Raw genomic sequence first — 22495 nt, 5'->3', positions numbered from 1 at the left:
TCACATTGAGAAACTATGTGAAAAGAGAGAGAGAGAGAGAGAGAGAGAGAGAGAGAGTGAGAGTGTGTGTGTGTGTGTGTGAGAGAGAGAGAGAGAGAGAGAGAGAGCATCAGAAGAGAAGGTAGACAGACGCACTACAGTCATTTGAAGATTTTCTAGCGCTCTGTAGACATCAGCATCCGTGCACAGAGGATTATTCCTTTTTTTTTATTCATTTATTTAAACTTATGAACAGTACTTGAATCTGAGTGTATCAAAAAATAGTTTATAGTCATAAAAAAACTTGTGGGAGGTATTGAGGGAGTATTGAGGACTTTTGTTTTTCACATTTTTCTCATTTAGATACTTTTAAGACGAGTTTGAAATTGTCATCAGCTTTCCCACGTGGTTATACTAATCTGACAAGTTCACGGCAATTTGTCATTCCTCAAAAAAAAAAAACAACAACAACAAAAAAAAACAAACAAATTTCCAACGTCCACAGAGGGATTTGTTTTTTTGTTTGTTTGTTTGTTTTAAAAAAAAATGATGTGCCAAAGTCTTACTTCGACTTATTTCTATTTGGAAACAAGTAATTAAAATCCCAAATTCTCCTACCTTTATTGAACTTTTATAGTTCAGTTTATGCGAGAGATAAAACTACAGCTGCAGTTCGGTCCATCATTTAGCCTATAATTTAGTGCAATACCTGCAGGTTAAAAAAAGAAAAAGAAAAGAAAAAAAAGTCGGTGCAGTGCACGTTTCGTTCTAAAGAAAGGCTGAAATCGACTTGAACTTTCCCGGACGCTCGTCGCAATGCTCTTCGGGAGTTTGGACCTGGTGTCTGCGCTGGCCACGCTCGCCGCGTGCTTGGCCTCAGTGGCGCTCCTGATCGCCGTGTCTCAGCAGCTGTGGCAGCTCCGCTGGACCGCCACGCGGGACAAGAACTGCAAGTTGCCCATGCCAAAGGGCTCCATGGGCTTCCCTATCATCGGCGAGACGTGCCACTGGCTGGTCCAGGTAAGCGCAACTCTCCTCTGCTGTGTCCTCTTCCTCACGTGTCCGAGCGCAACAGGCACTCCACACTCGCCTGGTCCATCGCGCACTCACAACTCTCTTTAATTCTGCTCAGCTCAGTTTTACTGACAGTTCATATCAAATGACTGTATTGCCGATGTATTTGTATCAATCTATATTAAATATGTGTATATTCATCAGTCAGTAAGAATGATTTGAGGTGATTCTACTGAATATACTACAAAATGAGGCATTTTATAATCATGTCCATAACGGCGTGCCATTCTATAGTTATCACCGTAAAGCCTGATTTCCTTCTCTCGCTCTGCATTTCGCAAATCGGCACAGAGACGCGATGAGGATGCCCCAATACTATCCATGCACGTGCGCACCCTGTCGCGAGCGCTCCAGCAGTGCTCACGGAGATGCGCGCGCTTCCCGGTCGTGTTTCAGGATTATCGCTGTAGAGTTGGTCCAGGAAAAGCCTCCACTGCCATACGCTTAGTGGTCAGTCCACGTGGAATACACTATTTTCCGCGGTCAGGAGAGAAGCATGCTATTCCGACAATGTGGTTTCTAATTACCGGCTTCCAATAGCGCGCCAGATCTCCGCAGCGATGACTCAGCGAAGCGTAAAGCAGAGGTGAAATCTGGCACTGTTTGGTGATTTCACTGATCAAATCCTGTAAATCGAACGAGTTGAATCGTCGACTCTGAGCAGGGAAATCACCAAACGCACCAGACTTTGCCACCGCTGGGATTTGTTCCTGCGTAATTGCGCTCCCGGTGCGCGTTCTTTACACCCCAGTTTAACAGGAAAGCTTTAATGAGCCAGAGTCGACGCTGTCTTGTGTAAATGAATGCCGTGATGCCGTTCAGCACTACTGAAGCAGTCTACACTGCTGTAGAAGGGGGAATCCGAGTAAAGCAGCTGAGTGCCACGTTTCTACGTTCAGCTGGGTGTTTTCCAGTGATGGCCAACTGCCCGAGACCGCTACAAAATAAGCACCCATTAGAGCGTAAAGGTTTAATCCTATTGTTTGCTACTGGAAAAAAGGAGAAATCGAGTAGTTATGAAACATTTTTTTTCTGCCAAAGGAAATGCTAATTCTCGTGGTACATGCGGTATTTGCTCCCGTGTAAAGCTCAATGAAACAATTCCCCTGAAATGTGCGGACTCATGAACACACACTTAGCTATTTGCAATTCAATCTTCTATTAAACTGTATGTGTTGCTGCTTTGTAGTACAATCGCAGTCCCAGTGCGTACCTCCAAACCCGGATCAGAACAGTTGAGTTTCTTTGCGCGTAAAATTCTCCAAAACTTGCTAGCATCTGTGTCTGTAAGCGATATATTTATAGTCAATCAGACGTAAATCTCTGCAGACATGCCAAACTTTTGTCACGTTCTATTTTTATTATTATTATTATTTATTTATTTATTTATTTTTTTTTAGAACAGGGCGTTTTGCTCAGAAGAAGCGATCCACTGTGCGCACGTGAAGCTCGACACGTTTTGGGGTGTTATTTAAAGTGTAAGGTTCCCACACACGGCGCTGCAGACATATTTTCATATTCAGGCTCTCCAGTTCTTGGCCACTTCCTCAAGTTTGGCTCTAGGATTAAAGCCACTATTAGGACATACTATATAGTGGTATTTCAGCTTCGGATGTAGCCTTGGACTGACGTATTCATATACTGTGGGTGCACGTGACCGGGTTTTGCACGTTTACACAATTTATGATTTGATTTTACTTTACTGATATTTTAGCCCGATAGAGCCATGCAATGAACTTTGGTGTTACAGTCTGGTGAATGTTTACTGGTAAACACACACACACACACACACACACACACACACACACACACACACACACTCACCTGTTGTTTAATTTTGCTCTCTCTCTCAGAGATATGCACATCTATAGTAAAAATCGACACAAGCACATGTTATATATTACACTCTTCACTTTGCATGAAAAATGCACAATGAGCACATACATTGATTAAATTGACAAAATGCATAACTGAGTCTTAATATGTGTATATTTCCCCTTGCGGGTGTTTGATGCATGCCACAGAGCATCCTTGTTCCAGAATATGAATTCCTTTCTACATTGTAACCATCACAAAATTGTTGCTGATATCCAAACATAGCTGTGACATATGCTTAGCGCACAAAAAGCACACAAATTAGGAAACATTTATATAACTTTTAATGATTAATCGCTGAATCAATGGCAGTCCTTTCCCAAGGGGAGAGACCTGCTGCCGTGATGCACAGGTCACCCAGCGGGCACGGGCAAGCAGCCCTTTATGCCACTCGCCCAGCTCAGAACCCCTCCAGCACCCTGACCCTGATCACTTTGGGTAGTGGAAGGGGCCACAAAGCCCCTTCCACAACCCACTTCCATGAGGCGGTCACACTGCTCTCAGCCCCCCTGCTGGGATAAAGGGCACAAGGCCTGGGGCCTGATCAGCATTCCTGAGACATACATAAACTCATACTCTCTCTGCCTCTCGTTCACTCACTCACTCATTCACTCCCACTCTTGCCACAGAAAGAGCGATACTCACTCAGTCAACCGTTCTCTCCGTCACTCCCCTGCTCTCTCTCCCAGCTCATCCAGGATTACTGGGCATGAAACGGCAGTGAGTGGCAGCACCGCAGCGTGGCCCCTCTTTCACCCCTGGAAAGCACCACCAACCATTCAAACAGCCTCTTGTCTTTGGGGTTTAGGGAGAGAGAAAAAAAGAAGCTGGTGGCAAGGGGCTTGGCAGTGCCAGCAGAGGTGGCAAAAGAGGTCCTGGGGTGAACGCTCACACTGCACTGAACAACCGTAATCTCTCTCCACATACTGTTTCCAGGTCAAAGGGGAGCCCATTCTCCTGGCCCAGCCTTGTTCAGCCAGCTTTAAACTCTTTTCGGGCGAGTTCTGGCACCTGTTCAGAGCTCTCTCTTTTTGTTTTTTTTGGGGATTCCTACCTGTTACGCACCAGCCTGCCTTCAGTTCCGCATGCAAGACTCCCCATATCACATTTCCATTACAGTAAGACTCCACGCTTTCTTTTAGCCCTTGGCCCACCCCAGCACCCAGTTTGGCAGCCGGGTGCAGGGGCTCTTATGGGGTGATGGATCGAAGAATAATGGGTCCTCCACTTCTCCCTCCTTTATCTACTTCCTCTAATCTCTCGCTCTCTTTCTCACTGTCTTACTATCCCTCTTGCATTATTATTACCTCAATGGAGGCTATCCAATGCACAGAGACATTCCAGCTGGCTATTTCAGTACATAGATATATTATGTGTATTTATAGTAAAGGTGCAGATTAGCATGGAGGACCCGCCATCCCACGCAATGTTGTTACATGCAACACTAAATCAATAAATATGGCAGCTTCTAGCCACTGAAACACGTAATCACCTCCTTGGGGATGGGGGAGTTGGAGACGGGGGAGAGAGAGAGAATGGATGCCAAAAAATGAAGGGAAAGCCAAGGAGGTGGAGATAGATGGAGCCTACGTGAGCGCCAGTCTAAACAGGGATTACGTTTTTCAAATCCCTTTGCTTTGTCTGTCATTCTCCTTTTCTTATGTGACCCTTTCCATGTCTTTCTGATGTGCTTCAAATAGTATACCAAAAAAAAAACCCTTCTCCTCTCTTCCTCAAACCCTCATGACCACTAAGCCGCCCAGGGTTTGGGTCACCCCCTTGCTGATCTGAATAAATATAATTAAAAGAGTTTTTGTGGTTGTAATAAAGGGGTCATTTGTATAACATTTCCACAGCCACACAAAGACTACATTTATGGAGCAGGAGACTCGACCGGTGTCCAATTTACACAGAAATTTGTATTTTTAGTTTGTATTTTAGGCTGCACAGTGTGTGAAAGGGGCCAATGGAAAAAAGTAGTCCCCTTTATTGCACCCCTTGTAAAATATCTGATAAATTTCTTTTCAAACGTAAAAGAAACTATTGAGAATGGCGGGTTAACCGCTTCATGACCAAGTCAAGCTAGACCAGAACAGACCTGTCCTGTGTTTTTTAGCACACACACACACACACATACACACACACACACACACCTCTACCTACTACTATTTCAATATCCAGCACGGCAGAGTCCATCTCTATTTGTTCTTCCATCTATCCTCTTTACTCGTCTCTCTTTCCAAACACATTCCCGAACTGGCTATTTCCTCATTCCTCCTCTTTACCACCACTACTAACCCTTCATTCCTTTGAGTGAAGCAGGGTTTAGGCTTTCCGCATAAATAAGCTTGACAGTCTAAATACATGTGGGTTAAGAGGAGGAAACAAAAGACCAAAACCTAAACTCAGCGATGAAATTTTTCTTTTCCTTGTGAGCCTACTAACATCATTCACTTAATCTTTTCTCTTTAGTGTTGAAGAACAGCCTTTTGTACTGATGCAGCACTTGTGCAAAATACGAAAGTTTTTCACCTGTTGCAACAACTGCTTAGACAGTCTATGGGTGCTATACATAAAATACACCTTTTCATATATATGCAAAAGACATGCACTGCACATGAATTCTGCCGTGTGTGTGTGTGTGTGTGTATGTATATATACACGTGTACGCGCGTACATGAGAGGACCAGTGTACAACAGAGCATGTGTGTATCCGATCGAGTGAGAGAACGAGAGAGAGAGAGAGAGTAAACTGCAGATTATTACCTCATTGCTTTTCCAGGGTGTGTGGCACTTTCGTGCGTCAGTCGCCCTTTTGGGGTTTTCCTTCTCTTTTTTTCTTGTTCTTTCTCTGCACGTCTGTGCTTCAGTGGCTTTGTGAGAAGGGGGCGGACATTTCTCACCTTCTAGCCAAATGTCATCTGGGCTGCCACACCCCACTTTCTTTCCCTCAACGTTTTGTCTCTCAGCCTGCTCTGCTATTTCCAGAGGAGCGACTCATCCGGCTTTTAGGCTGCAATCAGTGTGCAGCCCATTTTGCACCATCCCTTGCTATCATTCATCATATTGTTCATCTCATATCATTCATCTCTCTCTCCATTATTGTCCCCAGTGCACATGATCTCTAACTTTCCATTCTCTCTTTTCTTTGCCTCGTGCCACAGCCTAGCTTCTATATTTTTACCTGTGATATATAATACTGTTATAGTTTGATTTGCTGCGTGCCTGACAGTCTACGATTTCCACTTGTATATTACGGGATAGTTGCAGGGTTATTTAAGTTACTGTGAAACACACATTATGTGTGTTAGTAGGTGTGTGAGAGAGCTCTCATGCTGCATGTGTGTGAAAGACGGCCTTGTCCTTACCCTATAGTGCTGCTCTGAAAACGGCTCCTTTCTCTCAAAGTGCACAGTCCAGAAGCTGACAGGAGTGTAGACATGAACATGAACACACACACACACACACACACACACACACACACACACACACAAACAAGCATGCACACAAACAAGCATGCACACAAACTCTTGGAGGGTGTGATGACGCGATTTAGGTGTCAGCAAGAGGCTAAACTGCATCGCCCACAAACCCAAACACTCAGCTTTCACAATGTGGTGAAAGATGCAACATTTGTTTCTCCTTGTAATGCTTTTTGGATGAATTTGCACTCGTGAGTTTTTGCATGTATGTGTGTGTGTGCTAGTGTTACCTCCTGCCCTCACACTCACTCGATATGTTCACGTCTTGATCACATTACCTTCACACTGGATGTGGTGACCATCTAACCCTCAGTGAGCACACACATATTCCTGCGTGTTCATATCCCCACACTGACACTGACACACAGTGTCAATCCTATCACTACATGGTCTGTAATGGTGAGGGGTAGCGTTACACACTGGTCAAATATCAGTCTTGCTGTTTAAAGACAAAGTATCAACAGTTCACAGTTCAACTTATGTTTTGAATCCTGGAGTTCAGTTCTGTTAGTTTGAATTTACTGCTTGATAACTTTGACTTGCTGAGCCCCAAATCACTGAGTCTACTGTTACACTGATCATTCATTTTACTTTAAATGAGTTATATTGATTACACTAAGAAAGAACTGAAAACAGAAAAAGTCTCGGATGAAAAACAACATATTAAAAAAATGAAAGGGAGGAGTTTTAGTAGAGGCATCTATAGTCACAAGGCACTCATTCATTTATGTGTTCAAACTGAATGACAACTCTTATGCTGCAGCTAGCCAAACCTCCTTTGATAATTACAATAAATGTCTATTCAAAAGCTGTCAATCAACCTCATGAGTGGATTAAGGGACCATAACAGACTTATAGTTACATCATGGCATCCATCCACCCATCCATTTTCTGTACCGCTTATCCTACACAGGGTCGCAGAGAGCCTGGAGCCTATCCCAGGGGACTCAGGGCACATGGTGGGGGACACCCTGGATGGGGTGTTGACCTATCGCAGGGCCCAATCTCACACACACACACACACACACACACACACACACACACACACACACACACACATCTATTCACACACATTACGGACATTTTAGAGATGCCAATCAGCCTACAATACATGTCTTTGGACTGGAAACCCCGAAACATAGGGAGAACATGCAAACGCCACACAGAGGCAGGAATTGAACCCCCAACCCCACATCATGCATATAAAAACATTTTAAATATTCCACTGCAAACCAGGAAACAGTAACTTAAAATTTTCCACAGGATTGATTGATTGATTGAGAAATCCAACTTGCATGTTAAACAACAAAGCACATGCAGAAAATATGTGCAACGATCTAAAATGCTTTGGCTGAAGCCATTACTAAAGTGGTCCGATCACATCTTTCTGTTAATCTCCCCATCACATAAATAAATAGAATGTCCAAAAGTAAATTTATTCTGGAATCATGCAAACAACCGTTCACTTGTCCTTGAATATGATAAATGCATAATTGTATGCTAATGTTGCCAAACATCTTTCAAAAAAATTCTCTCATGTCCTCACCACAGTTTTACTTTTTATTATAATCAGGCTGTAATACCCACATAAACACATGCTCAAATCGGCACTCCAATGCCAGTGTACTGAGGTGAAGTGTATTCAGGCCAAGCCTCTCTATCAGCCAAACAAGCAGGAAAAAGCCCTCCATGCAGCTAAAATTATCCTTCCAAAAGAAGCTTCTGTGTGCTGCGTGCTATGAGAAACAGGTCACAAATCTTGCATTAGGGATGGAGGAGGGGGCAAGGTTAGCAAACAGCTCCAACTAAGTTCCCTGCTGTTGGACCAGTATGTGAGCGCGCATGTGTGTGTATCAAATTGTGAGGTTACAGTGGGTCTTTATGTGCATTGCAGAAGTCCCAAGGGCTGCAGTCAATTACTGTGTATTATAAAGAGGAAGAGGCTTAGCTACTAAGAACTATGTCACAGCTCCTTACTTCAGTGCTTCAGATAAAAAGTTTGTTTAGATACTATACATCATAATACATGCTGCCTATGTAAATGGTCTGCACTTATATAGCGCCTTTTAACCTTAATGATTCTACAAACCGCTTTACATTGTTTTTCATTCACCCATTCACACACACACACACCTGCGGGAGCAACTTGGAGTTCAGTGTCTTGCCCAAGAACACTTCGGCATGTGGGCCGGGAATTGAACTGCCAACCCTACGATTAGTGGACAACCCGCTGTACCACCTGAGTCACAGCCGCCCATGTAGGATTAAGAGGGGGGGAAAAATGCTCTTTGTGTTTTCTCGTTTTTCACTAGTAAATCTTCAGTAATATTCAAGTGGGATAAGTTTTCCAGATATATACTTGTTAAGTAATGTTGCCAGAGGATGTCTGTAATTACAGTGCTGTGAAAAAATATTTATTATTTCTTCTGTTTGTGTATATCTCATACTAAATTGTTTCAGATATTAAAACAAAATCGAAGATAAAATAAACACAACCTGAGTAAACACAAAAGACAGTTTTTAAATGATAATGTTATTTATTGAAGCAAAAAAGTCATCCAATAGGAACTGGACCTGTGTGAAAATGTGTTTGCTCCCGTAGTAACTAATTACCCAAATCTATGAAACTGCATTCATAATGGGGTTCAGCTGGACTAGACACAACCAGGCCTGATTACTGCCAACAAGAAGTTGGTTAAAAGGTCTTACCCAGTAGCACCCTATGCCAAAACTGAAAGAAACTCCAGAAATGTTGAGGAAGAAGGTGACTGAAATACATCAGACTGGGAAGGCTTACAGAGCTATTTCAAAGGCTCTGGGACTCCAAAGAACCACAGTGAGGGTCATTATCTCCAAATGGAAAAACTTGGCACAGTAGTGAACCTGCGCAGAAGTGGCAGACCTTCCAAAATTCCTCCAAGAGCACAGCAACTACTCATTCAGGAAGAAACAAAAGAGCCAAGGACAATATCAAAGGACTTACAGGCCTCTCTTGCATAAATAAAGTTGTTCAGGGCTAAACTATCAGAAAGACAATGGGCAAAAATGGCATTTATGGAAGAGTGGTGAGGTGAAAATCACTGCTAACCCAGAAGAACATTAAGGCTTGTCTAAATTTTGCCAAAACACACCTTGATGATCCTCAGACCTTTTGGGAGAATGATCTGTGGACTGATGAGTTGAAAGTGGAACTTTTTGGGAGACAGGGGTCCCGTTACATCAGGTGCAAACCAAACACAGAATTCCACAAAAAGAAAATCATAGCTACAGTCAAGCATGGTGGTGGAGCGTGATGGTGTGGGGATACTTTGCTGCTTCAGGACCTGGGCAACTTGCAATAACTGAGGGAAAGATGAATTCTGCTCTCTATTTTCTCTAGGATAATATCTGGTCATCAGTCTGTAAGTTGAAACTCAAATGCAACTGGATTTTACAGCGAGACAATGATCCAAAGGATTAAGTCCTAGTCCCAGAAGTAAGTGAAAGACTGATCTCCAGTTAGTGTTTGGTTGCAGTTATTGCTGCTAAAGCTGGCACAACCAGATTTTAAGTTTAAGTGGGCAATTAGTTTTTCACTTGGGTGATAGGTGTTGGATAACTTTGTGCTTCAATAAAAAAAAAATGTATTGTATGTTTACTCAGGTTACCTTTGTTTTTTTGTTGTATTTCGTTTGAATATCTAAAACTATTTAGTATGAGATATGCACAAAAACAGAATAAATCAGAATGGAGGCAAATAATTTTTCACACCACTCTCCATATAAATATAATTTTTTTGCACAGGACAAGCGATCTTTATAAATCACAGAGATGAGAGTGTCTTCAGAATGTACACATGGTCATTTTATGCATGCTATACACTTCATGTTAATGCACACTGATTGTTTTGACCGTTATTATTCAGTCCCTCCAGGATTTCGCAATCGTATAAATTAATGCAAAATCAAACAAACGCCACAACACTCAGAGGAGTTTGCAATTTTTCAAAATTGTCACAGATTTTCCAAGGTGCATCATGTGACATCATCACCATGCGCATTCAGCCAAAGCCCTCTTCCCAACCTTCCCATTAAAAAATAACCCAGTTTGAATAGGGCTTGGGCTCAACTGTGTGCAGGACTGCTCTGCTTCACGTCACTGTAGCTGTCTGAGAAAACCTTAATTGCACTGTGATTATTCGCCTCCGCCACACCCTGAACGGCCCTCCTAATCAGAGTAACTATTACTCTGATTAGGAGGGCCATTCAAGCTAAGTTGGCCCATAGCCATGAAGCTCTCCTCTGTTTTTACCTCCTTATGAGTGCCATATTATAATCTTGCTATTTGGGATCCCCTTGACTAGTGGTCAACTGCCTAATAATTACAAATACGTGGATGTACACTGAGTTGACAGTTTATCACATCTATCAAGAAGACCAGACATTCAAACATCACTTAATATTCAACTGTGTTAAAACAGCAAAAACAAGTGACTATGGACTAAGGTGGAAAGGGTCCATTGCAGCAAGGCTACTCAGCCATCCAAGTTGCAGCAACTGTGCAGTGCACTACTTTATGATACAACATTCCTGTACAATACATCCAGCATCTTGGCAATTCTTCCTCAGAGGAAAATCCAAAGTGCAACATGATATGAGATGAGTATATCTAATAAACTGGCAACTAAAGGTATATGAAAGTAACTGAACTAATGAACTACTCCAAAAGTAATTCTGAAGCCAGATTACATAACACTTTAAAGTTCTCTAAACTATTACATTACTGATTACATACTTACTGATGTAATTTGTAACCTGTATTGGATTAAATTTCCTCAGTAGCTTAATCTACCCCACACTGAGTGTGTATTAAGATTGCAGTAAAACTAGGTGGGTTGGAGTGGTCTGATCTAATGTGAAGCTTGGCTGAAGAGTGCTTCAGAGGCGAGTTTTGAATGGGATTATACGTGTAATGATAAAAAAACAGAGATAAGACATGCGACCCCAGAAGTCAGCCTGTGTTTTGGGTCTTAATATGTTTAGGTCTGAACACTGACTGACACCATTTAGATAACAAGGATTTCTGTGCTGAAATCTTAGACCTGAGCAGAAAGTTCACAGGATGTATTGGATCAACTCACTTACTGACACAAGTGTGCATTAGATCACTTCTCTCCTGTGATCTCAGGGGCTAAACTAGAGCCCCTCACTGCTAATCACTACAACTAATCCACTTACAGAATGTCTGCCACGAACTGGACCTTCGCAGCCTTGCAAAACAGAAACAAATGCATGGGATAATCCTTTGGGGCTAACACTACTTTGGTCTAAATAGGTATTAGTGCTAACACCTCATCCGTGCTGTAATATCCTGCTAACGACTCCAAAAGCCCTCCAGCTTATACTAAGAGGGGGAGGACAGGGCCTATGAACCCTGTTCATATTAAGATACCTTACTGAGCCTATTTAGCAAATACCCATGGAAGCATGTATAGTAAAAAAAAACAACACAGTTGTCCTCTTTCAGGTTTTCCATGCTGATGAAATGGGAATTACCTTGACCCTTTCTAGCTCCCACCATAACTAATGATTTTAGGTCTCAGCTTACAGAACTGAATGCTTCATATTATTTACAGTCTTTTTATAAAAAAATAATTATTCCTAACCATCCTTTTTCCATCTTTCATGAAGGGTGCAGGGTTCCATGCTTCAAGGAGGCAGAAGTATGGTAACGTGTTTAAAACTCACTTGCTTGGCCGTCCAGTGATCCGGGTGACGGGAGCAGAAAACGTGCGGAAGGTATTGATGGGGGAACACACTCTGGTGAGCGTGGACTGGCCTCAGAGCACCAGTACCCTTCTAGGACCCAACAGCCTTGCCAATTCCATCGGAGACATCCACCGCAAGAAGAGGAAGGTGAGCTCACTTTCACAAACCCACCCATGTGCATGCATATGAACACATGCTCACACAAAGATATGCAAGTCACGTTAACAAGTGTAGATTAGATACCCTCTAATACACTCACACGCACACACATCAGATGTAATCGAATATGAATACATTATGTGTTCTATACAGATTCAAATGCGTAAAGATTGGAGGGTGTCTCGTTGACTCTAGAGGTGTGAAACAATGGACTTAATCAGACATGGTCAGTGGTCAGTTATGAAGCTTGTGGGGACAAGTGAGTGACCAGACATGAAGCACGCGGGACAAAGAAAAACTACATACATTAACATGAATCGCTTTGTTATGCATGTACTCATTCTCATGGGTTGCACTTAATGATCATTCTTAGGATGTGCCTGGTCAGAGTTGCAGTGGGTTAAGTCAGGCTGCTAGTTTGTTTATATTTTGGATTGAGATAAATTTGTCAGAAAATATCGAGGGCATTTTTAATCGTGTGCAAACAGGAATAAAAATACAGTCCAAGCACATCTCTACTGGAGACCGGTTAGGAACTTTCCAATTGAGCAGGAGCATTTAGAAAATCTGTGACTCTGTCTCCAAACAGACTGTACAGATACATACACATTTCTGCATTCTCTCAATTACACACAGCTCTGTTGGCGTCATGGTGATAAAAGCTGTAATAAAACTTGGTGTACTTGAGCTCTCTTTCTTACTAGTGAATGAGAGATAACAATACAGAAGGCCAGAGAACAGTGCAGGATCTCTGGGACAAAGCCTAAAAGAAAACAGAAAAGGAAAGGAAAGGAAAGGAAAGGAAAGGAAAGGAAAGGAAAAGAAAGAGATAGGTAGGCCAGATGGAGACAGAGAAGTAAATTTCATTCTCTCTGTCTTGTCCCATCTCACTTTGGCCCCCGATATCAGCTCACTAGCAGAATATTATAAATCCTCAATCCTCCAGTCTGACCTATTGTCCAGGTCCAAAATGGCTCTTTTTCTACCTCTGATTCCATCCAGGCTGACATGGGCTCAGGTTTCCCTCACACACCTGTCCCATTAAGGGGTCAGAGAAATGTAATCAGTCTGCTTAATCCTGCAGGCCTAGGGCCTCATGCAAGTCCCACTAATGATCACTAATTAGTCAGCCGCCTCCGACGCACAAAGACGACCTTATCTACGCTGAGGCCTGTGGCAGTCTGGAGCCGTGCTAGCCATGTTACAGAAACTGCAGTATCATTTGTATACCCATCCATGTTCAAATATAGAGTGAAGTTTAATAATTCACTATTTATGTGCTCATATAGGAGCTCAGATATATGATATGGATCTGAAAATTTGACTAGCAATCGAATGCTGGTAGACATATTCCATCACCTTTCTGGACAAACGTGTCATTGATGAATTCCATGTTTATGTCTTCATTATGTCTGTTATGGAAATTTCCCCCTCAGCACACTTGGAAGCTGTTCTAGGATTTTTGCCAATAAGACTCAGCTCTTGATCTAATCCATCACTAAAGCTACATGAGGAGAGCCTTGTGCTGGCCTGGGGCTTCTAACACTAAAACAACACTCACAACAATAACACAAACACAGGCCAGGGCAAAACCCTAATTCTTCCTGCTTCCCTAAGACCTTTGGGAGATCTGGACCCAGGCATTCCCTGGAAGCAAATCTGCTCCCAGAAATCATTCCGTCTCCTGAAAATCTCATATAGACATTTAGTTATTGATAATTATTGATAGAGTAAATAAACAATTCCATAAGGTGCACTCTCTTAAATGGTTTAAAGGTTTAAATAGAAATGAAATTAAATAAATGTAAAACATTTTCAGATTTATTTTCACCTTCAGTGTCTTACTTTGTTCTGCTGTGTCTTAGTTGTGCTATCTGGACTACTATCTTCTTCACCTGTTTTCATTGTACGTTTGGCATATTTTCAGCATGTTGTCCAAGTAAAAGCAGGTAGAGAGAGGGACAGATATGGAGGAGTTGTTGAGTTTAGTTCTCATGCAGGGACGATGATAATGTGACATGAGGTGTCAGTTACCCATCATTCATTATGACAATGAAGTGAAAAAAGTGAAACTGTTGCATTCACTGCATTGGCCAGTAGAGGTCAGAATCCTTTAATCCTACAGTTTCCCAGCTTTTTGTCAGATTTCCCTTTCTGAATAAGGGATTGTGTTTTAGTTCTGAGAGGGGGAGGAGCGTGGAGCACAGTGTAGTAAGAGTCAGAGAAACACGGAGAGGGGGCGAGAAAAGAAAAAAGAAGAAAGAAGCATTTACATTCTGCTCAAACCAGCAGCTTCGAGCTGTTTCATATAATTTAAGACATATGGAAATGATTAAGGCGGGGAAGTTTCAGAAGGGGTGTGTGTGTCTGTGTATATGTCTAAGAGAATACAAGGAGCCCCTCTTTTTGTAATGAAGACGGAGGAGCAGCTTGACTTTTCTCCAGCAATATATGGAGTGTCCCAAAATCATGTGGGTATGCATTAGGTGTATTTTACTTACATCTGTACTATAGACGGCAGACACAGTGCTTTCCTCTAGGGAAAAGCAAAGCTCTCAAGCACACAAATAAACATGGAATGTATATGAACGCAATGAATTACATGTGTGTGTGCTCTGTAGTGTACAGGCGTTTGCTAAACAGGAGCTAATAGAGGGTTGTCTATGTTTACCATGTACTTGCCCATGTACACTCACACACCCACCCTTTTTCATGAAAGAAAGTGACAGTGATAATTTGCGCAGTGATTGAATGCACACAGGCTGAGTGTAGGGGATGGAGGAACAGAAGTAATTGAGGTAAGCAGGGCAATTAGGGGAAATATTGATCTCACTGCTGTTACATCTACTGTGATCTCTAAATCTTGATGCTCATTGTTCATTCATTCAGAGCAAATAAGGAAAGAGGCACATGTAGATCTGAAATTAGACCAGCACAATGGCTGGATTTAAGAGAGCAAAGAGATGAGACAGAGCAAAAATGCCATGCTGCATAGAGACAGTGAGAGAAAGTGAGAGATGGAGCGAGGACCTGAGAGTTTTGTCACCGGCTCCAACCCGTCATCTTTACAACTCTGGAAAAATGGGGCAGAGCCAAGGTATTTGGGGTGAGATGGCATATAAAAAGTACTATTGTTAGTTGGCAGAGTCGGAGTTTTTAAGGGGGAACATAGATGTTATTTCACCAAACAAACCTGCGCGAATGAGGCACATTTTGAAATGCACTACTGTAGCCAGGAAAATCTTACCTTCCCTACTCACTCACTCTCTGCTGATGGAGAAGGAAACTCTCTCTGTCCAGGTCCACTATAATGGAGGGATGGGGAGAGGGAGGCAATTAAAAGCGAAAAGGTCAAAAATAGTGGGGGCTTGTGAGTTAATGAGAATGTTCCATGTCCCTTGATGAAAGGAAAATAAACCATTGCTACAGCTGCTGTTGTGCGGCTTCAGGATAATATTTAGATGACATTTCTAGGCTTATTTCTTTTGAGCTTGACATGAAGTTTTGAAAAGAGAATCCACATACCTTTTTCTTGCTTCCAGAATGCTTAATACATGCTTATGTATTTATTTTAGACTTCACAAGTGTATTTAGGGCAGGACCGAGCTGAAATGCTGGCAGTTAAGCATTTTTTGTTGAGGTTGTTCTTAATTTAAAGAAGTGTCAGGCATGGTTGGAGAACCCAACCACATGCTCCTCAGTGCCAGGTCCCACTTACAGACCAAATTGAACTCCTTAGTCTGACACATACAGACTTGTCTCTTTATTCAGTTTTAAATTGTGTGCATAATTATATGTCTGTAATATACTGAATTAACAGTAGTAAACGAATAAAAATTTCCTCTCTGGACAGATCTTTGCTAAAGTCTTCAGCCATGAAGCGCTAGAAAACTACTTGCCTAAGATCCAGCAAGTTATCCAGGAGACGCTACGTGTGTGGAGCTCCAACCCAAGGCCCATCAATGTGTACCGTGAGTCTCAGCACATGTCCTTTCAGATGGCTGTCCGTGTGCTCCTTGGTTTCCGCATTTCCGAAGAAGAGATGCACTTCCTTTTCCTCACCTTCCAGGAGTTTGTGGACAATGTTTTTTCATTGCCCATTGACTTGCCCTTCAGTGGCTACAGAAAGGTAAGTGGCTGCAGCATCACAACACTCAGTGTGCATCCATTCATGCAAAAAAAATCCTTTGAGACATCATAATTACAGTCTGGTATGTGTCGATGTCTCTGTGTAGGGCATTCGTGCAAGGGACACCCTTCAGAAGGTCATTGAGAAAGCCATCAGGGAGAAGCCAATGTGTACACAGGGGAAGGACTATTCTGATGCCCTGGATGTTCTTCTGGAGAGTGCCAAAGAGAATGGGACAGAGCTCAGCATGCAGGAGCTTAAGGTTCGTGCCACTCCTTACTAATCCTCAGTTTTAGATGGAGCACACAATGTCCATACTCTTTGTTTAAAGTGGGATGTTTGTTAAGAACATGGGATTAGAATCCCTTTGAATAGAAATAGGCAGATTATAAGAATAACAGATCTTAAGCCTGATAAATATGAGATATCCATTGCTTTTAGATCTTTCCATTTTTGCTGCAAATTCTTCATCTCAAAGGCAGTTAAAATAAGATCGTACTTCATGTATTGATGTTCTTTGCAGAACTAACCCTTTGTAATTTTAAACATTATATTCTTAATATACACATAAAAGTATACTTCTCTTACCAAGTTTCTACTGTCATCACTGTCTTTCCATCATTTCCTCTCTCTGTCACACCAAAACCATGACCTGCATGGCTTTTTTTTTGGTTCCTTCTTTGGGGGAGTTCAGAGAAGCCAAAATGAAAGAGATCAAATTTGTACTCCCAATTTTTGACTCTCATACTCTCACACAACTTTGTTACTGCCCTGGGTTAGACAGGCATGCTGCTCCCTTTTCAGACAGGAGCAGATGGGTGGGTCCCTCAGGCCTGTCAACACCGGCTCACTGGCATACCATTTAAACAAATGAAAGCAAAACCCTGACCTGTGCAATATGGCTGCCAAGCCAAAGAGGGGAGTGCCCTCCCTCTCTCCTTCATAAAACACATGCAAAGCAAGAAAAGACACCAAAGTTGGGGTCATAGGGATTGCTGCACTGTAGGTCATGTCTTTCTCTGAGGAAATGGTAATATTCCAGTTACTGTGCTAATATTAGTGGGTCAACATGTTGCCTGTAGGTCTGTGTGGTCACTATCTCTCATCTCTCTTTATCTGGTCTCCAGGAGTCCACCATTGAGATGATCTTTGCTGCCTTTGCCACCACGGCCAGCGCCAGCACCTCTCTGATCATGCAGTTACTGCGGCACCCAGCAGTGTTGGAGAAGATGCGTGAGGAACTGCGCAACTGTGGCCTTCTGCATGATGGTTGCTTGTGCCAGGGTGAACTGCGGCTTGACACCATCTGCAACCTCAAGTACTTGGACTGTGTCATCAAGGAGGTTTTGCGTCTCTATGCACCAGTGTCAGGGGGCTACCGCACCGCCATGCAGACCTTCGAACTTGACGTAAGTTACAGAGAAGCCATGCTGTGAATTGCTCAAAATGTGTGACAAATTAATGGAAAAAAAATGTTGTGGGATGCATTTAGCTGGCAAGGTTTAGGCCCACTTGTCCCCTTAAGAGGGAAGCATCAGTGCAAATCAGTACAAAGTTCTGAAAGTCTTCTTTAGCTTATGATGAAACATTCCTATCCTGATGGGAGTGGTCCCTTTCAGGATGACTCCACCCACTCTACAGAGCATGAGGCTCACTGAATGGTTTGATGAGTATGAAAATGATTTCAATTCATTTACTATGGCCTTTGTACTCACCAGATCTCAAAATAGAGAATTCGGTCAATTGCCATTATGAAAACACTAGTTGAGGGAATCTCATTCAGAAGAAAGGTGTTCATCCCTCCAGTACAGTTTGACAGAATCTATGCTAAGAAATTATGCACTAAAGTTGTTCTGGTGGCCCACCAATGTGATAAGACAATTTACATAGTTTTTTCCCATTTTATTTTGAATCATACTTCAACGTTAGATTCTAAAGCACAACATGTGCCTATTTTAAGAAATGTGCAAATTGTACAGTAAAGCAGTCATCTGAGATACAGTGGTCAGCATTTAGTACAGATCCAGCTGTGAAACATCCAACATCTTCTTTGTAGTGCAAAAATTGAAGAAGCGGTCAAACTAAACAAGAATTAGATTCTCCTGACAAAAATGCGAATTCACTTGAATGGAAAATGATGAGGGATATGAATGAAGAATTTGCTTCCCGTAGTGGTTCATTAATTTCAAGCTAATCTACGGGAACTTTATTCCCACAAATTTGCAAACCTTGGATGTGTGAGCTGAGAGAAAACAAGAGCTCAGTTACATGGTCTTTTGCCTTGCTATTTTCTTAGCCCTTTAATTCAGTGATTATGTCTTTGTACTTTGTATGTCCAGTGCAGATAGACTATATAATCACAGAACCATACAAATTTTCTCCTGTCAGTCATAAACCAAGCTAATTCCCTGTTTTCCTATTCCAGAGCTGATAAAAATGGCTGAAGTTTTCACACTCTAAATAAGACCCTCTGACTGGCTGTAGTGCGACCTGTCAGAGCCAAAAAAAAATCACCAGTTACATCAGCCAACAAAGATGGCAGTCAAAAACTGACTTTATACCACATGGCAGTGTGAGCAATGCAACAGGCAGCAAGACAGACCATCTGTTTTATATGCATGGCAGTTTTTGACAGAAAGATACTGTCTATGCAGACAAACTGACATTTGCTCATTCACTCGATGTCTCTAGTTTCAGAGAAAAAAAAAATGCACCAAGAACAGAGCAGCATTGATTGAACAGCAGTGAGCTGTCTTTAGAGCATCAGTGCTGCAGAATAACTGTTGCTTGTAGTTTAGAGTTAGAGTAAAAAAAAAACTATCAATTTAGCTAGCTAATAATACTATTAGAATATATTAAATTTAGATGCTCACTTTGTTTGTTTCTTCTGTTTTTCCACCTCTCATACACAGGGTGTGCAGATTCCTAAGGGTTGGAGTGTTATGTACAGCATCCGAGATACTCATGACACATCGGCTGTTTTTAAGGACGTGGCGGCATTTGATCCTGATCGCTTCAGTGCAGAACGCAGTGAGGATCGCGAGGGCCGCTTCCATTACCTGCCCTTCGGTGGTGGTGTGCGCTCATGCTTGGGGAAACAGCTGGCCACGCTCTTCCTCAAGTTGCTTGCTGTAGAGCTGGCCGGGGGGAGCCGCTTTGAGCTGGCCACACGGACGTTCCCACGTCTGATCTCCGTCCCTGTGGTCCACCCTACTGATGGCCTCCGAGTCAAGTTCTTTGGCCTGGACTCCAACCAGAACCAGATAATGTCCAAGACAGATGAGATGCTGGGTGCCACTGTGTGAGAGAAGAAAAGAGGATGAAGTGCATGAGAGAGTTATTTTTAACAGTTATGGTTAATGTTGTTGTTTTTTTTCAAGCAGCAAAAATCTAGCAAGTTGAGAGAGACACTCTTCTTTTTGTTTCAAGATGTCACTTTTGTTTGCCAAAAATGTACAGTCTATCTTTTTCTATAAAAATGTAAAAAGAAAAAAGAAAAAACAGGCATAATTAAAAAAAAAAAACACCCATAAATGTAATGCAGAGACCATTAAATGATGCTAAGACCATTAAGTTATGCTGTGAGAAGGAGGGCACAAGATGAAAGAATGTTAAAAGGAGGACTGGAAGTTTCAAAAAGAAAGAGGGATGTTATGTGTGTCCAGCTAAGTAGATATCACAGGGTATGGGCAAGTTTGTGCTCACAGTGAAGTGAGGACACGAAGAATCAATCTTATTATAGCCTGAGGTCTAGTACAGGGGTATCTTTCAGGGTTTGTGTGTGTGTGTGTGTGTGTGTGTGTGTGTGTGTGTGTGGGTGGGTGTGTGTATGTCTATTTGGAGGGGTGGGGTGGCTTCACGCATGTAGGAATGTAGAAAACAGTGTAAGCTAGAAAGAATCAGAGGAGGGTGTAATTACTCAGGTGTGTAAGTAAAATAGGAGGACTGTCTAGGCTAACCCAATACTATGTTCTGTACCTGCACATAAGTGACAATTTATCATATTATTACTTCAAACAGTGTGTGAATTTTTGTGTGTGTGTGTGTGTGTGTGTGTGTGTGTGTGTGTGTGTGTGTGTGTGTGTGTATCTGAGAGGGAGAGAGAAAGAGAGAGAATGTAAAAAAAAATGCTCAACCTGTGTGCTATTATAAGTGTCGTCCCCCCCCCCCCCCCCCATTGATGTCACATTGAATTCTCTCTGTGTTGTCTCCATGATGTCAGGTTGCATCTGGTGTATGTGTGTGTGTCTGAATAGACATGGGACTCTCGAAACAAGCTATATTTTGGGGAACGGAGACAGTTCATACTTCCAAATGTATATTCAGAAAAGATCACTACAGAACACAGTTTGTAGGCCACCATATTTGCTGCTTGAGAGTCAGGATGTTATTCACGTGTTGGAGCAGAGCACTGTCTGGCCTCTGCTGAGAGCGACTGTTCTTTTTCCTGCTGCTCCACCTTGCAACACTATGATGCAAATGGAAAAAAAGGTCATTTGATGAAGAAAACAGATTTGACAGATCATCAGTGTGTTGTTTCTTTTTTTTTTTTGTCAAATGGAACCTTCAATGCCACTTCACACGAACTATTTATGTGAGTGACTTGCAGTAAGATTGAAAGAGGAGGCACCAGGACCTTTTGGTGGAATAAAAATAAAACCCTATGGAGGACCTTTATCACTTCTTTCACACATCATGCGAAGGATTTATTATTTTTTTGGATAAAACATGCCACTGATCTTTCTATTATTAATAATTGAATGAAATGAAATAAAATCTGCTGCTTCAAATGTACCGCTTTCTAACAGGAAGTAGATCGCTATGGTAGTGTGCAAGTGAAATTTGCCTGTTCTACATGCAAATGATGATTGTGTAGCCAAATAGCGATTGGGAAATCATTGCGTTGTCTAATATTTTAATATTATTACTATTAATATTATTGTAATAAATATTATTTTAAGTGTTATTTTTGTTATATTTCAGAATAGAGTTCTAGTATAAATAAAGTTTGTTGGTAAATATTGTTATATTTAGAATGACATAAATGGCAGTTATATTGTAAACAGTGTTTAAATGTTAATATGGTTTTATGTTATTATAATTATTCTATTATCATTATTACCATCATTGCATTTAGTTAATATTAAACACAGAAGCACTTGTGGGGTATGTTTATATTGAGTGCCGTGCGACTACATGTTGATTATTGAGTTTGTCTGTAAATAATATTTTTATTTTCTTTTTACAAATCCACATTTCACTTAGTTTAAATATGAATGTTTTATCTCCCTTTTCATTTTTGTTACAATGGTTCTTAAATGTACTTGGCAATTTTATAAACCCCTGTAATAAACTATAATGTGAAAAGCCACTACATGTGACTTTTATTTGCTGTTGTAACTCATATTGGGTGGCATAGGAGAACCGCGGGTAGCGCTGCCGCCTCATAGCTCCAGGGTCTCTGGTTCAAAGTTCTAAGCTCGGGTTGGGTTACTGTCCATCTGGAGTTTCACATGTTCTCTCTGTGTCCATTTGAGTTTCCTCCTACCTCCCAAAACATGCCAGTAAGATACTCTAAACTGCCTGTAGCTGTGAATGTGTATGTGCATGGTGCCCTGTAAGGGACTGGTGTTCCATCCGGGCTGCATTCCCACCTCAGCTATGCAATAAACTGTATTCACTGTAACTTTGATCAAGATAAAGTGGGTACTGACGATGTATGAGGAAAATTTTTTAACTAATAATGTTTAGCATAGATTTTTTTTTACAAAAATATATAAGATATTTAGAAAACAACAAATCTGCTGCATCAATCAAAGAATGAGGTTCCCTGGGAAGTTTTTTCAGCATGCAACACAAGTTTTTGATTATGATTAAACACAGTTCATTTGTCAACCACAGTTATTTGTCATTGTCCCACATTAAGCGGAGACCACAGAACACTCTTTTGATGATCTGTGGTGAAACCTTGCCTTCAGTTAATCCTTGTTTTGTGACAAAGAAAGAAGTGATTAATTATATTGCGTTGCCTCCTTTCATGCTGTGTCATA

At 41.7% G+C, this 22495-nt stretch overlaps 1 protein-coding gene across 1 annotated transcript; it reads left to right on the top strand.

Moving 5' to 3' along the window:
* LOC108267534 (cytochrome P450 26B1) lies at nucleotides 1–21816 on the top strand. The gene is made up of 6 exons (XM_017471677.3): nucleotides 1–999; nucleotides 12080–12304; nucleotides 16170–16445; nucleotides 16552–16707; nucleotides 17573–17854; nucleotides 19358–21816. Exons 1-6 carry the CDS (start codon nucleotides 796–798, stop codon nucleotides 19748–19750), a joined length of 1536 nt encoding a protein of 511 aa, XP_017327166.1. The 5' UTR covers nucleotides 1–795; the 3' UTR covers nucleotides 19751–21816.
* Nucleotides 21817–22495: the final 679 nt, after the last annotated feature.

This window comes from Ictalurus punctatus, chromosome 7 (genome assembly GCF_001660625.3).
Source record: "Ictalurus punctatus breed USDA103 chromosome 7, Coco_2.0, whole genome shotgun sequence".
NCBI classification, from domain to species: Eukaryota; Metazoa; Chordata; class Actinopteri; order Siluriformes; family Ictaluridae; genus Ictalurus; species Ictalurus punctatus.
This window is presented reverse-complemented; position numbering and strand designations above follow the sequence as displayed.